Genomic DNA, 16,195 nt, shown 5'->3' with positions numbered 1-16,195 from the left:
CGATCAGTTATCTAAAAAACTACATGTATTTTGGGTCTAATCAGTACTCGAAAATTGTGAAATTTTGGGTCTGATCAACACCCTCTACTACATGTGTTTTTGGTCTGATCAGTACCCTAAAACTATGAAATTTTGGGTTTGATAATCACCCTCTACCACATGTGTTTGGGGTATAATCAGTAATAAAAAACTGTGAAATTTCGGGTCTGATCAGTACCAGAAAACATCATGCACAGTTCTTAAAAACAGTCAGAATGACTCTTAAAAACACATTCATTATGTCAGCTCTTAAAACAAACACAATAAATATGACAACTCTTAAAAATACACATTCAATATGACAGCTCTAAACACACCTTCAATATAACAACATTAAAAACACATTTGAATGCGTGTACATGCAGCTGGATAGATCTAAATCACAATAAAAAAAATGATATACTCGGCAAATTCGGACCAGATCTTCCTAGTTCATACACTCGGCAGTTCTGATTCGAATCCGTGTGCCTAAACATGGCGAATCTGGCCAGGTCTGCATGTACCTAAAATCAATAGGTCTGGTCAGATTTGCGTACACAAACAAATCAGCCGATTTGGACCAGATCTGCATGCTTATGTACTTGGCAGATATGTCCAGATCTGTCTGCATGTACAGTTGGCAAATCTGTCTAGATCTACCTACATGTACACGTGACAGATCCGTCTAGATCTGTTTACCTGTTAAGGTAGGTAGATCTGTCCAGATTTTAGAATAAAAAAGAAGTCGACGAAACTGAACATATATATTCTGTTAAATTATGTACTCAATCATCTAATCTATTTTATATATTTTATATATATAAGGTAATACATATATATATATATAAATTAATATATATGTATATGTATCTACTTATTATATATATAAAATATATATATTTCCTAATAGTAGTCGTAGGGGTACTTTAGTCTTTTTATGCATATTCAATTTCTTGAATATGATTATAATTTATTTTTGCAATCTCCTTTTTCTTTTTCTTAAATCTTTTTTTTTATTTCTTTTCATGTACTTTACCTTGGGGGGGCAACACACTAGTCGTTGGACCCCCTCCAACGACTATGTGTGGAGCCCCTCCCAAGGCTCTCTTTTGTCCTATAAATTATTGCCCAAGCTCTTTTAGTGAAGCTTATGACTTTTGGGTTCGCATTTGCGCATTTGTGAGTTTGTATTGTGCTTTTTGTGCACAAGTGTTCTTGTTGTGCATGTGTGCTCACTTTTGTTTCCAAGAATAGTGTAATATTGTTCTTGGTATCTTGTTGGAGATACTTTTACATGGTATCAGAGCCACATTAGTAGTAAAGGATCGTGAATTTACTTGTTTTTCGAGTACCTCGAAAAGCGTGCCTTCAGATATTTGAAGATTGAAGTGGTGGAGCTTGCTTCTCAAATATTTTGGAAGAATCTTGTGCAAGAGCTTAAAATCTTGTGTTGGTGCGTATTTCTTCCTCTCTCTTTACTCCTTAATGGGTGAAAAAGAGTCTTATTTTGCTCTCGGCTTTAAGCTAAATGGATCCAACTATCACGTTTGGGCCGGGAACATGGAGGCTCACATAAATGGGAAGGGTCTATGGGGTTATGTGCAAAGCACAATCCCAGAGTCGAAAATTACCATTGTTAACAAGGGTGAAATCAAAATTCTCGATGGAGAAGAAAGAACCAAAGCTCTTGAAGAGTATTCAAAAAAGCATGAGGAATGGGAAATGAGGAATTTTAAATTCCTCTTTTGGATTTTTTCCTCCGTGGAAACAAGAATCAATGCAAATATCATCAAGTTCAAGAAGACCTCTCAAGCTTGGGAATATCTTGAGAAGATGTACACGTCTAGGGATTTATCCCATAAATATTATCTTCAAAAGTGGGCGCTAACGCTTCAACAAGGAGAAATATCTATAAGAGAGTACTTTGCTGAGCTCTCTTCTATTTGGTACGAGCTTGCAATGCTCGAACCAAAATGGAGTGGATAAGCAATAAAGCTTCGCCACAAACAATTAGAAGAAGATAGAAACGACAAACTTTCCTCAAAGGCCATTCCTTGCGCCTTTCTTGGTTATTCCGAAACTCAAAAGGGTTTTCGATGTTATGATGTTAAAAATGACAAATTATATGTTTTCAGAAATGTAAGTTTTTTGGAAAATCTTAGTGGTTTCGAAAACCTTGAATCTAATGACGAAAACATAGATTATTCTTTTTTATTTGATCTGTTAATTGAAAGTGATGATACTAGTGATGATGAGACAAATCAGAATGACTCCAGTGATAATGAAACCAGGGAAACCAGGGAAACCAGTCATGTGTCTTCCCCATTTCCTCAGCATGTTGATGAAGAACCTCCTAGGGACCCATCATCTATACCCATAGAGATAGAAGTACCTTCAGAAGTGCCTTTGAAATATATGATGATGATAGTAGGTCTGCTCCTCAAGGTGAGGAGAACCTTCGTAGGACCGAAAGACATAGAAAACCCCCTTCTAGGTTCATCTCATATGAATCATTCTCACCTAAACATAGAGCCTGTCTAAGCGCCATTCGTTCATATATAGAACCTAGAAACTTTGAGGAAGCACGAAAATGTCCTGAATGGATAGCCGCCATGGATAATGAACTCGGAGCTCTGAAAAGAGCCAAGACATAGGAATTTCAAGACCTTCCTAGAGGTAAGAAAACAATAGGATGTAGATGTGTATTTAAGGTTAAGACTAAGAGTGATGGATCCCTCAGAAGATATAAGGTTCGACTGGTTGCAAAGGGGTATAGTTAAGAATATAAAATTGATTATGAGGAGACCTTTGCTCCAGTAGCTCGTATGGTCACTGTTCGATGTCTCATCATTATTGCATCCATTAACAATTGAAACATCTTTCAAATGGATGTTAAGAATGCCTTCCTAAATGGTGATTTGAAAGAGGAAGTTTATATGGATGCCCCACTTGGAATGAAGACTCTCAAAGGGAAAGTGTTTCGTCTTAGGAAAGCACTCTATGGCCTAAAGCAAGCCCCTAAGGCTTGGTATAACAGGTTTAACTCAGTAATGCTGAAAAATGTTTTTTCTTGTTTACTGACACTGCTTTGTTTGTTAGAAAATCCAATGCAGGGATTGTGATTTTGCTGTTGTATGTGGATGATATGCTCATCACCGAAAGTCATTCTAATGGGGTTAAGAGTTTAAAATCAATTTTAAAAGATAAATTTGAAATGTCTGATTTGGGTTTTCTAACTTATTTTTTGGGAATTGAAGTAGCATACTCTCATAGAGTGTATTTCTTATCTCAAACTAAGCTTGCTTTTGAGATCATTGACAGGTCAGATATTACAGATGAAAAGGTTTGTGAAACTCCTGCTATAGTAGGAGCTAAAATGAAGATTGATGATGGTGTTCCTCTTTCGGACCCTACTCCCTACAGCCAACTTGTCGGATCACTAATGTATGTGAGTATCACCAGACCAGACATATCTCATGCAGTCCATACTTCAAGCCAGTTTCAGCACACACCAACTTCAGTCCACATGAGTGCCATCTTGCGGGTCGTAAGATTCATAAAGGGTACTCTAAATAACGAAGTTTTTCTTTCCTCTTCTTCAGATTTAAAGTTAATTGCTTATATTGGGTTGTAACCCAAATAACCGCCACTCCATCTCTGGTTTTTGTGTGTTCTTTGGAGACTCACTGATTTCGTGGAGACGTAAGAAGCATAAAAAAGTTTCCCTATCTTCAACTGAAGCTGAATATCGTGCCATGACAACTACTACCATGAAAACTGTATGGATTCATCAGTTGCTAGAAGAGATGGGGATCACAATAGAAGGACCCATCAAGCTGTGTTATGACAACAAAAGTGCAATTTATATTGCGAAAAAGCACACTTTTCATGAGCAGACTAAACACATCGAGATGGACTGTCACTATGTTCGTGAGGCGTATCTCAAAGGAATCATTGACCTCCCATATGTCATGTCAGAATATCAGTTGACAGACTTCTTCACTAAGTCTTTGTGTGCTTCGCGCTTCAATTTCCTCCTTAGCAAACTCTCGATCATCCTGCCTTAAGTTTGAAGGGGGGTGTTAAATTATGTACTCAATCATGTAATCTATTTTATATATGTAAGGTAATACTTATACATATATTAATATATATGTATCTACTTATTATATATAATATATATATATATATATATATATATATATATTCTAATAGTAGTCGTAGGGGTAGTTTAGTCTTTTGCAATCTCCTTTTTCTTTTTCTTAAATCTTTTTTTTATTTCTTTTCATGTACTTTACCTTGGGGGGCCAACACACTAGTCGTTGGACCCCCTCCAACGGTCACATACTCCAACAACTATGTGTGGAGCCCCTCCCAAGGCTCTCTCTTGCCTTATAAATAAGGGCTTCCTCCCTTGTATTTGTATGCTTGTGGGATTATTGCCCAAGCTCTTTTAGTGAAGCTTATGACTTTTGGGATCACATTTGTGAGTTTGTATTGTGCTCTTTGTGCACAAGTGTTCTTGTTGTGCGTGTGTGCTCACTTTTGTTTCTAAGAATAATGTAATATTGTTCTTGGTATCTTGTTGGAGATACTTTTACATATTCAACATGTATGTCCAATAAAAGAGAATCGACATATATAAATCCACACACACACACATATATATATATATACATTCTATGGCATGAACAATAATAAGATCACTAAATCCGATTTTATTGCATCCATTTGTATTTTTGCTATGCATATACAAGAAAACAAAATATCGACATGCCCATTCTTGGGTGAATACTCATCAAATCTGAACATGAAATTAGACTTTAATGATCAATACATGAATTCAAGAGATTGACAAACATAAATCAAGTTTTTGGTACATAATGAAAATCGTTATAAAAGAGTAAATCTGCATGTATTGTATTTTTATATATACATATACGTAAAATCAGATCTCTTTTTTTTTCCACTGAAATATTACATAAACCTAATCTAGGTTATTTCTCTCTGTTTAAATCAATATAGAAACTCGTACCTTTGATTAGAGACGGAAAAAGAGCAAAAGACTTTGTCAAATGCCCGGAACAGAAGGATATCCTTTTCCTTCTTTCCTTTTCTTTTCCTCTCTTTTTTTTTTTCCTCTTTTTCTTTTCTTCTCTCTTCTTCCTTCGCTCTCTCACCTCTCTCTTTCTAGACAATTAAATCTAGAGAGAGGAGTGAGTTAGACCCTTTTATAATTGTTTTTCTGGTCTTCTAGAGAGAGGGTGATGTCCCTTCTATCGAGGATAGTCTCTCTCTAACTACCCTTATTTATTCTCTTATTATCTCTTATTTTATTTTTAACTAATTTGGGACCTATCTAGAACTCCTATCTGAAATGAAATGGGGATCTTCGAAACACGAGCTTAGATTAACAAGGGCAAGTGTCAAGAATGACACTAAAGCATAACCCTTAAAAAGGGTATAACTGGAAACAAAATAAAAATAAAAATGTATTCTTTATTGATATGAAAAACCAATTGCTTAAGAAGCATTGGAATGAAATACAAGAGGGGCTGCACCCCTTTATATACACAGCTGAAAGAGGACTCAATAGAGCTGTTGGACACAGTTCAACAACTCTATTTAGAGCTGTTGGAATGTGTCAGTCCAACAACTCTATTGCTAGTCAAGTCTGGACAGGACTTGACTAGCAACAGTCATTCTAGTTCAAACTGAACTAGATGACATAAAGACAAAAAATAAAAATAAAGGAAAAAAATTACAGAAAAAAAGAAATGAACAATGTATTTATATATATATAATAATATAATATTATTATATATACATATGTGTACAATTTTACATTTTAACACTCCCCCTCAAACTTACGGTACAATGAGCGAAAGTTTGTCTAAGAGAAAGTGAAATCGGGGAGCAGCGAGAGGCTTTGTAAAGAAGTCTGCTAACTGATATTCTGAAGTGACATATGGCAGATCAATTATCCCGTGTAGATATTCCTCTCTGACGTAGTGACAATCCATTTCGATGTGTTTGGTGCGTTCGTGGAATGTTCTGTCACTGGCAATGTAGATCACACTTTTGTTGTCACAACACATTTGTGAAGCCTTTGTTGCTTCAGCTCCCATGTCAGCAAGCAATCGTCGGAGCCAAACTACTTCCATGGTCGTGGTTGCCATGACTCTGTATTCAGCTTCGGTGGATGAGAGAGATACCTTCTGCTGCTTTTTACACCTCCACGAGATCAATGATTCCCCTAAAAAGACACAAAAGCCAGTGGTTGAGTGTCTGTTATTGGGATCACCTCCCCAATCAACATCAGTATATGCAATTAAATCAAGAGAAGAGGAGGAAGATAAGAAAAGTCCTCGTGAAAGAGAGGACTTGATGTATCTGATAATACGCATGACTGCTCCCATATGAACAGAAGTAGGAGCATGTTGAAATTGACTTGCTGTATGAACAACATGTGCTAAATAGAGCTGTTGGACTGTGTCCAACAGCACTATTGAGTCCTCTTTCAGCTGTGTATATAAAGGGGTGCAGCCTCTCTTGTATTTCATTCCAATGCTTCTTAAGCAATTGGTTTTTCATATCAATAAAGAATACATTTTTATTTTTATTTTGTTTCCAGTTATACCCTTTTTAAGGGTTATGCTTTAGTGTCATTCTTGACACTTTCCCTTGTTAATCTAAGCTCGTGTTTCGAAGATCCCCATTTCATTTCATGGTATCAAAGCCGCAGAAGTACTAAATCTCGAGGAAAAGATGCCTCGGTTTTCGTGCCCGTTTGCAAAAGTGTTCGCCACTTGAAGAGAAGTGTTTTATCACTTCATTAGAGAAGATTTCACATCTTGTTGTATTGTTTTTTTTCTTCTTTCTTTTTCATTTTCCTTCTTATTTCTCTTCTATCCCTATTCTTTCTCTCCTTGTAATCGATGGATGACAATGATAAAGTCACCATCATGCCTATGAAACTAAGCGATACGAACTATGTAACATGGGCTTCAATCATGAAGCACCATATATGGGGAAAAGGCTTATGGGGGATTGTGGATGGTTCCGATTCGGAACCTAAGCTATCTCTTACTAAAAAGGAGGGAGATAAAGAGGTCCCTCTATCGGAAGAAGAGAAAATCAAGGCTATTGCCTCATACGAGAAGAAATGGAAAGAATGGAGAATATCTCATGCGAAGATAATGTCATGGCTTATCAATAGCGTTGACATTAAAAAATGCTCAAGTCTTACCAAATTTGATCATGCCGATAAAGCATGAGAATACCTTAAGTATATGTATTCCCTTAAAGATATTGCACACGTGTGCAACCTCCAAGAAAAAGTTTGAATGATGACACAAGGAGACAAAACTATTCGTGAATATTACAATGGGTTGTCCGAACTTTGGGAAGAACTTTCCCTTTTAGAACCAAAGTGGCATTGTGCCGAAGACATCGAGCTTCGTCAGAAACAACTCGATGCTGAACATTTTTACCAGTTTATCACTGGATTAAGGCCGGAATTTGAAACCACTAAATCGGCCCTACTTCACCGGGGAAAAATTCCTTCTATTGTTGAAACTATTGAAAAGTTAACAATGGAAGAAAATCGTCTCCGGAAAGGTTCTTTAAAAATTGAAGATGATTCTGTTTTAGCCGTGTCTAGACCAGGGAATCATGTTCGATCATATAGGCCTCCTCACTTTAACCGACAAAATAGTGACTATGATAAGAAGAAAGTTATTTGTCATCACTGTCATGGACCGGGACACTACAGGCCACAATGTCACAAACTTAAGGAGCTTAGAGAAAAAAGAGCTGCAATTGCTGGATCGGAGCCTAAAGATCAGGATGCACCAGTTTCCCTCGCCCAACTAATGGAGATTCTTCAGCCTCTCATCAAAGGTGCCTCTTCTTCATCTGAAGCTTCAACCGGCGCAGCAACCTCATCTTTTTCTGATCTAGGTAAAATTTCTTGGCTTCTTGACACTGGTGCATCTTTTCATATGATCCCAAATAATCAAACTCTATCTAAATGTGTTAAAAATAAAACAAGTGTATCAAAGGTCTTTACTGCTGATGGGACTTCTATTTAAATAGAAGGAATAGGAAATTTTGAAAAAATTTATAAAACAAAAAAAATTTTTATTCCAGAAATTAGACATGTTCCCAAATTAAATTTAAATCTTTTATCTGTATCTCAAATTTCTGATTATGGGTGTAATATTTCTTTTTCTTCTCATGGTTGTTGGGTACAGGATCGCCGTCAGGCAAGCTGATTGGGGAAGGCCATAGAGAAGGAGGTCTCTATTACATGGATTTTTTGGAAATGCCGAAGAAAGCTTTTTGTTATAATATTCAAAAAATAGAGTTGGAACTGTGGCATAAGAGACTTGGTCACCCACATATAGCCAAAATCCAACATTTTCCAAATCTAGGGAAATTTTGTAACTCTGAATCATTTGATTGTAAAGATTGTATTCTCGGCAAAATGAAAAGATTACCATTTCAGAACAGAACCTTTTTCTCTTCAAGACCACTTGAATTAATACACTCGGATGTTTGGGGTCCTGCACCAGTAATTTGTAAAGGAGGATTTGTTTACTATGTTATTTTTGTCGATGATTTCTCCCGACATACGTGGATGTACTTTCTCAAACATAAGTCTGAAGTATTTTCATACTTTCAAACTTTTCATAATATGGTTAAAAACAAGTTTCAAAATGAAAAATGTATTTATATATATATATAATAATATAATATTATTATATATACATATGTGTACAATTTTACATTTTAACACTATCCAGGTGGAGTTCTACAAAATATGGAATTTTTTCATTATCCGGATAATTAAAATTTGTAATATATTAATTAATATATTTTATTAATTATTTATTATTTAATTATTAAATAATAAATTGTTAAGAATGTTCCAGTGGGTATCTCACCCCTTTGGGAGTCTTCTTAACATGCAATTTCACTCAATTTAACTTTCTAATTGAATTTAAAACTTTAAATTGGTTGAACTTGGATTTTGGATCGGGATCCAAGATCCAAATCTATATCTAATATCTGTATTGATCTCAGTTTGGACCAAGTCCTAATTAATATGGGCATTGGATTGGGTCTAGATCCATATCAATTTGGACCAAACAGATCGGATCTGATTCGATCCAATCTAGAACTGGTAGTATCTTGTTAGAGATACTTTTACAGTCAATGGGGGTTGGACCTATGTTAAAATGAGTGGGTCCAAACCTGAATCCAACTAAGTAATGTAGGTATCGAATCAAGATTCGGGTTTAACCGGATTTTTATAAGAAAAACTATACCTAGATCTGATAAAAATTACATAAACTAGACGCAATCCATCCCTGGAAAAATAATATTTTTAATTATTTTACATTGAAAATTTGAGAATCTTAACCGAAACTCCGGTCAGACCTGGTTTGGTATAAAATTTTATAAACCATACCCAACCCATATAATAATCGGACCTCACAGGTCCAACTTGAATAATTAATCAGAATCCCTTCTTTGCAACCAAACCCTGGCCCTATAAGATCCAATATAGGTCAGGATCGGGTCATACCCAATCCATTTACACCTTTAATAGCAGGTTCACCAATTTGCAGTCTAATAGACACTCAAAGCAACCACGTAAATGAAGTCATTGAGATTAGTAGCTTCGTTTCACAAAAAATTAATATTACTGTGTCAACTTGTTCAATGTATTCAATTTCGTAGGAGCAATAATCTCTTCTAGAATGTGACATTAAACCCTTTTAGTGGCAAAATCAAGTCATGCAATTACATGCAGTCACAACCCTATATATATATTAGCATTTGGTTGTTAATGCTAAAATGCATTTTCTAATTATGACATGATATTGTTAATGCTAATATGCATTTCGTTGTTAATATTAATTTTTTATTTAATGAATGCTCATGTTTTATTTCTTAGATACTTACATAGATCAAGTTGCATTAATGTTATTTTTACATGTTTATCTCATATTTTTTCAGTATTTATTTGAGATTTTTTATTTCTTGTTGGTTGTTGCTTCATCAATAAAGAACTTTTTTTATTTATAATTTTAGATATTTTTTATAGTTTTTTTAAGTTTAAAAAAAAAATGGAGGCTTACGCTTTACGCCTCGAGGCTTACACCTCGCCTCAGATTTTGGTGGAGTGCCTCGCTATGCCTCAACACTTTTCACAACACTGGAGTGGACAAAGGGACTGCACCCTCCAAAAGAATCTACAAAGTTGCTGTGGGCTGCCCCAATGCTTCTTCCTCTACCAATATGTTCTTGTTCAATTTGCATGCTGGAAAATTATTAAGTAGACAATGCAATTCATTAACACTACTTGTCTTGTTTATTTGATGTGAAAGCATGGCTTCATATTAAGAAATATAGGTCTCTAGAATTTTATGTATATTAAGGGTATTTTGGTACTCTAGGAAAAATGCTAGACATACCTTTCACCTGTACAAATTATTAGATAACTGCCACCCTGTTACAGGATATAAGTGAGCAAGGTTAACAGCAAATCCAATCCATAATACTGTCTAACAATTAGGCTTTTTGCTAAATAAGACAAGTACAACTTCATGTTCATTTGGTAAAATTTTATATGGCATCATGAACTTCGGTTTATTCCCAATTGTCAATTATTATATTTCAGATCAATGGAACTGTATATTGAAATCGTGAGCTGATGAGACCGTATTTCATCTTGAGGAATTTTTTCAGGTTGCTGCAGTTTTTCGTAAATCCCTCAGACTTACACATGAGGAACGGAAGAAATTTTCCTCTGGGAAAATAACCAACTTGATGACAACTGATGCTGAGTCCTTACAGGTATGAATTACTTGATGCTTCTTCCCTATTATAATTCAAACGCTGTCATACATTACCTTAGCTTCCTAGCTAATGCTTCCAAATTAACATGCTTTATTCCCTTCGTCTCTGAGGTTGCTAATAATAAAAATGTTTTCTTTTGGTCACATTAATGTTATGCATGCATAATCTTACCTGTGCTGGTTTAAAAGGACTAGCTACAGCTTATCTTTCTTTTCAAATTTCTTCTTCTGTAGACTGCAGAGGTAATTTTTTTTGAATTTATGATCCTTCTTTCTAGGGAGAATTGGTTTCTCTGAAACTCTCTTTTTTCTTCATTATTTTATGCAGCAAATATGCCAGCAGCTTCACAGCCTATGGTCAGCTCCATTTCGTATCATCATTTCGCTAGTTCTTCTCTACAGGCAACTTGGTGTTGCTTCACTTGCTGGTGCACTAATGCTGGTCTTCCTGTTTCCTGTACAGGTGTGCTATTTTTGCCTGCTTTCTAATTGTATCTTTACTAACACATAATAAGACTTTCTCACTGATCCTCATGCAAGTCTCTTACATATCTTGCCTAAAGTAGCCTGGCTGATGATACCATTCCTTGCTGTCTTGTTGTTTTCATTCACGCAAAAACTTCTACACTGAGCTGTAACTGACATTATTCACTCATTCTGCTGGTTGCTCATATTAAAATTTTCCTCTATAGTTATTAATATGTTAAGCTCAGGAGCCTGTGTTTAATCACCATCATGTTTATCATTCTTTGAATGGTTGACATACTACTGTGATATTTAGTACCTTTGATCTTGCAGTGATTTTTCCATGAGGAATGGGGAAATCACCCTCGGGACCAGCGACCTAGTCTCATTGGCTATGCCTGCCGTATTTATGGTCGATTTCCTGATGGTGTAAACCCATGGCTCACCACTTGCCCCCAGGGAATACTATAGTTTTCATGCTTTTAATTTTTTAATCCATAAATAAATTGCCTTCTTATGCCGGAGGAGTGTGCTTTGAGGATCTGCTTTTGGATAGCTTGAAGGATGCTCTATATAGGCTTCTTATAAAGAACCATGAAGAAATGCTTTTTCACATCTATTGATACAACGTCCAGTGGAAAGATGCTTCTAAATATAAAGCTATGCTAAATGTCCATACGAACAACTGACTGAAAGTCTCATTGAAATCCTATCCTTGTTCTTGTGTATATCCCTTAGGTACAAGCCGTGCTTTATATCTTTCCACACTTCCATCAGCCTTGTAATTTATTTAATAGATACCTGGACATTCTACAATATTCCTATCTTTGGGTCTACTAACTACCTCCCATGTGCCACATTTATGGACAGCTTTCATCACTTTATTCATTGCTTCCACCCAATGTGGGTTTCAGCATGCTTTCTTAAAATCATAAGGATTTTATCATGTGAAATAACAACAGCAAAAACATTGAAATCCAAAGAAAAAACATCATATTTGATCTTGCACCTATTGAAACTAAGGTGCTTGCCAGTTTTTGCTTTTCCACGTTTAACCAAGTGATCTTGCTATTACAATTGATCTTTCCTTTAGTTTTGCTAATAAAGGAAAGTGTCTGACTTATCTTAAAGGGGATAATATAATGTTTGATTCCATGTAGTGTATGGCTTTATTTCATTTCATGTTTCAGTTCTTAGAGAAGTGCACTGTTTGATGCTTTATAGATGTTCTGGAATATAAAGCTAAGATAATCGATTTATCATACTTAGAGACAACTTATTTTGGCATATATGCTAGAGGTCATATTAAGGGAAATATTGTTGTTTGAGGGGGAGTGTTGAGAAGATGTCAAATAGTGTTACTTTTTTGTATGCTACCCCTCCCTGTATATCTTATTACTTATAGGGGTATCTTTGTCATCTTTTGTAATGTTATTGTAATAGTCAAAGTAAAGGGTCATTTCAGTCGAGTTCTAGTTAGGAAGTTAGAAAGGGCATCATGCCCCTTAAGTATTGTAATTTCTCTTCATTCTTGCTAATGAAATTTTCTCCAAGTTTCTTCTCTCTTTGCTCTCTCGTTCTTTTTCTATTTTTGATAGGCTGTATACTGTTCTTCTTGTGCACTCATGCTAGTTGGCCAAAGACTTCTATTGGCTTTATACTGAACACCACATTAACTGAAGGAAGCACTCAGAGTGTCTGTGAGGCCGTCTGTGAACCAGCGTAGGACACAACATATGGGAATGGAGTACTGGCCGCCGTCGTCCACATGTAGTAAAAGATTCCGCCATGGACAGGATGCTGAATGTAGCTAGTGAGGTGACAGTAGGAGGCCGATAAATCGGAATATACCTCTGAGAGAAATCCCAACCAGTGTGACCCCTCTTTCTATACATCTGATGTATGATCCCAGCCAGTCCAGCTTAAACAAAGAACTCATGGACGGTATAGGAAGAAGACCACTCTCTCATCCTTGCTCGCCTTGTCAAAATCTACATCAACCACCTCCACAAATATCAAAGGGGCTAGCATGCGAAATAATGGGCTAGAAGCAGCAGCAAGCATCATGTCATGTTGTGATGTAGAACCCTCAGGCTTAGGATAGGAAGCTAAATTAAAGATTGCCTCATGATCAAGCAGCACAATCTGTAACTCATCAAAAGTGAGCTGTTTCACTCTATTTGCATACCTAACCGCAAGCATTTTATACTCTGTAATCCTTTGATAGTCTACATGGTGATGTTGTGGTCTATGTTAGAATCCTTTTGGTACCAAACTGACTGGGCAATCATTTGATGTGATTGGGGTAGTTTTTCTCATTCAAGTTGCCTCTCGAGACTGCCAAACTCAGCTTTCAGGTGGTATGTGTTTGAAGTAGAAATTTATTCAAACCATATATGAAGAATCTCTGATAATTCCTTTGGGAACACCCATAGAGATCTGAATTAGGACTTCTCAAGATAATGTTATCGAGATGTAGCAATGATAAATTGGCTATTGTTCTTCCAAGTAAACTCTTTTGACTCGATCTGCCTTTAGTTTCCTCGTTGGTAGCATACTTTCATGGAATGTGCTTAGGACCATTAAGGTGCTCCATTCAATAAAAATACTGGTAAAAAGGATTATTTGCTTCTTCCAGGTGGTGAAGTTGGAAAAAATGAGGCCTTTCATGGATGAGTTAACTGAGGAAATAGGACGTGAAAGGAGAGAAAGCAGAACAGGAAACCATAGTGATATACAAGATGATGAAAGAAGCAAATAAGGAAAAGGATTAAGAAGAAAAATAGATCTAGAACGAGACACAGAGTAGTGCACCCAAGGTCATTGTTTGTGGGTTGATAAAACTGCTGCTGCTGCTGCTGGGTGAAGATGGGAATCACAGGTTTTGATGCTGTGACTACTAGCATCAATATTAATCATCACTAAAAGGTTTTTTGTTTTTTGGGGAGTCTACTCGCAAGATTTGATTCAAATTATGGAATGACCGACAAGATTGCCTCTTTTTCTTTGAGGGATGAAAAATATGAATACAACAACAACAACAACTATGCCTTCATCCCAAAACAATTGGGGTCGGCGATATGAACCAAAAAAGAAAATCATTCTGGGTCTTCCACATGAATCCTTCTCCTCCAATCATTTCTATCCAATGTCATGTCCTCGGTGAGGTTCAAAGCATTCATATCCTTTCCTATCATCTCCATCCAAGTCTTCTTAGGCCTACCCCGACCTCTTTTAACTAATATATTTTCCCATTTCTCCATCCTTCTAACTGGAGCATCATTAGGCCTTCGCCGAATATGTCCAAACCACCGTAAACGATTCTCTCTCATCTTATTTTCAATGGATGCAATGCCTACCTTCTTACGTATCTTCTCGTTCTGAATCTTATCTTTTATTGTATTTCCACACATCCATCTAAGCATACGCATCTCAGCTACACTCATTTTTTGAATATGATGTCTCTTGGCAGCCCAACATTCCGTACCATATAGTAAAGCGGGCCTAATTGTCGTCCTATAAAACTTTCCCTTCAACAGCAATGGCATTCTACGATCGTACAACACTCCAGTTGCACTTTTCCATTTCATCCACCCAACCTTTATCCTATGATTTACATCTCCATCAATTTCTCCATACTTTTGAATGATAGATCCCAAATATTTGAAACAATCATCCACCGGTATTTCTTGCTCACCAAGCTTCACTAGACTCCCATCACTACTTCGTTACTTACTAAACCAACATTCTATGTCACATGGACTCGGCTCCAAGGTCGACGCACCCGCGTCGACACACATGGACACGGGTGCGGCTCAGACTCAGTCAACCCGACCCTGGGTGCGGTCAACGCACCCAGGGTCATTTTAGTCCATTTTTTGATTTTTTTTTTTTAAATTTCTGGGCTACAGAATTTAAGGAAAAAAAACCCTTCTGTAAGGAAAAAACCTATATCAGGCTTCACAACTCATCACTTGTCCCCTAATGGGCACAACTTTGATCGAGTCTTATATATATATATGTATATATAGTCGAGTCCCCGTGTCCAAAATTTTTGAAATTGTGCCGCACCCGCACCCATGTGACATAGCCGACATTCCATATATTCTGTCTTACTCTTACTCAACTTAAAACCTCTTGCTTCCAGTGTATGTCTCCTTAATTCTAACTTAGCATTAACCCCAACTCTAGACTCATCAATCAAAACAATATCATCAGCAAACAACATACACCACAACACGTTTTCTTGAATTGATCTCGTAAGCTCATCCATCACTATAGCAAATAAGTAAGGGCTTAATGCAGATCTTTGATGTAACCTAACCGTTATAGGAAAATTGATTGTCACTCCTCCACAAGTGCGGACATTGGTTACTACTCCTTCGTACATATCTTTAATTTTACTAATGTACTTGAGAGAAACACCTTTCTTCATCATTGTCCATCGGAGAACATCCCTAGGTACTCTATCGTATTCCTTCTCCAAATCAATAAAAACCATATGCAAATCTTTGTTCCTCTCTTTATATCTCTCAATAAGTTGTCTAAGAAGATGTATAGCTTCCATAGTTGATCTTTCAGGCATAAAACCAAATTGATTCTCCGATATCATGACAACCATTCTCAACTTATACTCAATCACCATCTCCCAAAGTTTCATAGTATGACTCATGAATTTTATACCACGATAGTTTGTGCAATCTTGTATATCACCCTTATTCTTATATAGTGGCACCAAAGTACTCTTCCTCCACTCTTTAGGCATCTTATTTGTCTTCCAAATTTTGTTAAAAAGATTTGTCAACCATTCTAAACCTTTCTCATCCAAGCATTTCCAAGCCTCG

The 16,195-nt window shown here is 36.4% G+C and overlaps 1 protein-coding gene across 1 annotated transcript in view; it reads left to right on the top strand.

Annotated features, from left to right (window-relative positions):
• LOC149844599 (ABC transporter C family member 2-like) overlaps positions 1-16,195 on the top strand; it is a 191,488-nt gene that overhangs the window by 80,931 nt on the left and 94,362 nt on the right. Inside the window, exons 11-12 of the mRNA XM_089994906.1 lie at positions 10,777-10,884; positions 11,215-11,349. Coding sequence (XP_089851032.1) covers positions 10,777-10,884; positions 11,215-11,349 — 243 coding nt within the window. The remainder of the gene's footprint in view (positions 1-10,776; positions 10,885-11,214; positions 11,350-16,195) is intronic.

The sequence above is a fragment of the Nuphar pumila genome, chromosome 2 (genome assembly GCF_984573655.1).
Source record: "Nuphar pumila chromosome 2, dmNupPumi1.hap1.1, whole genome shotgun sequence".
NCBI lineage: Eukaryota > Viridiplantae > Streptophyta > Magnoliopsida > Nymphaeales > Nymphaeaceae > Nuphar > Nuphar pumila.
This window is presented reverse-complemented; position numbering and strand designations above follow the sequence as displayed.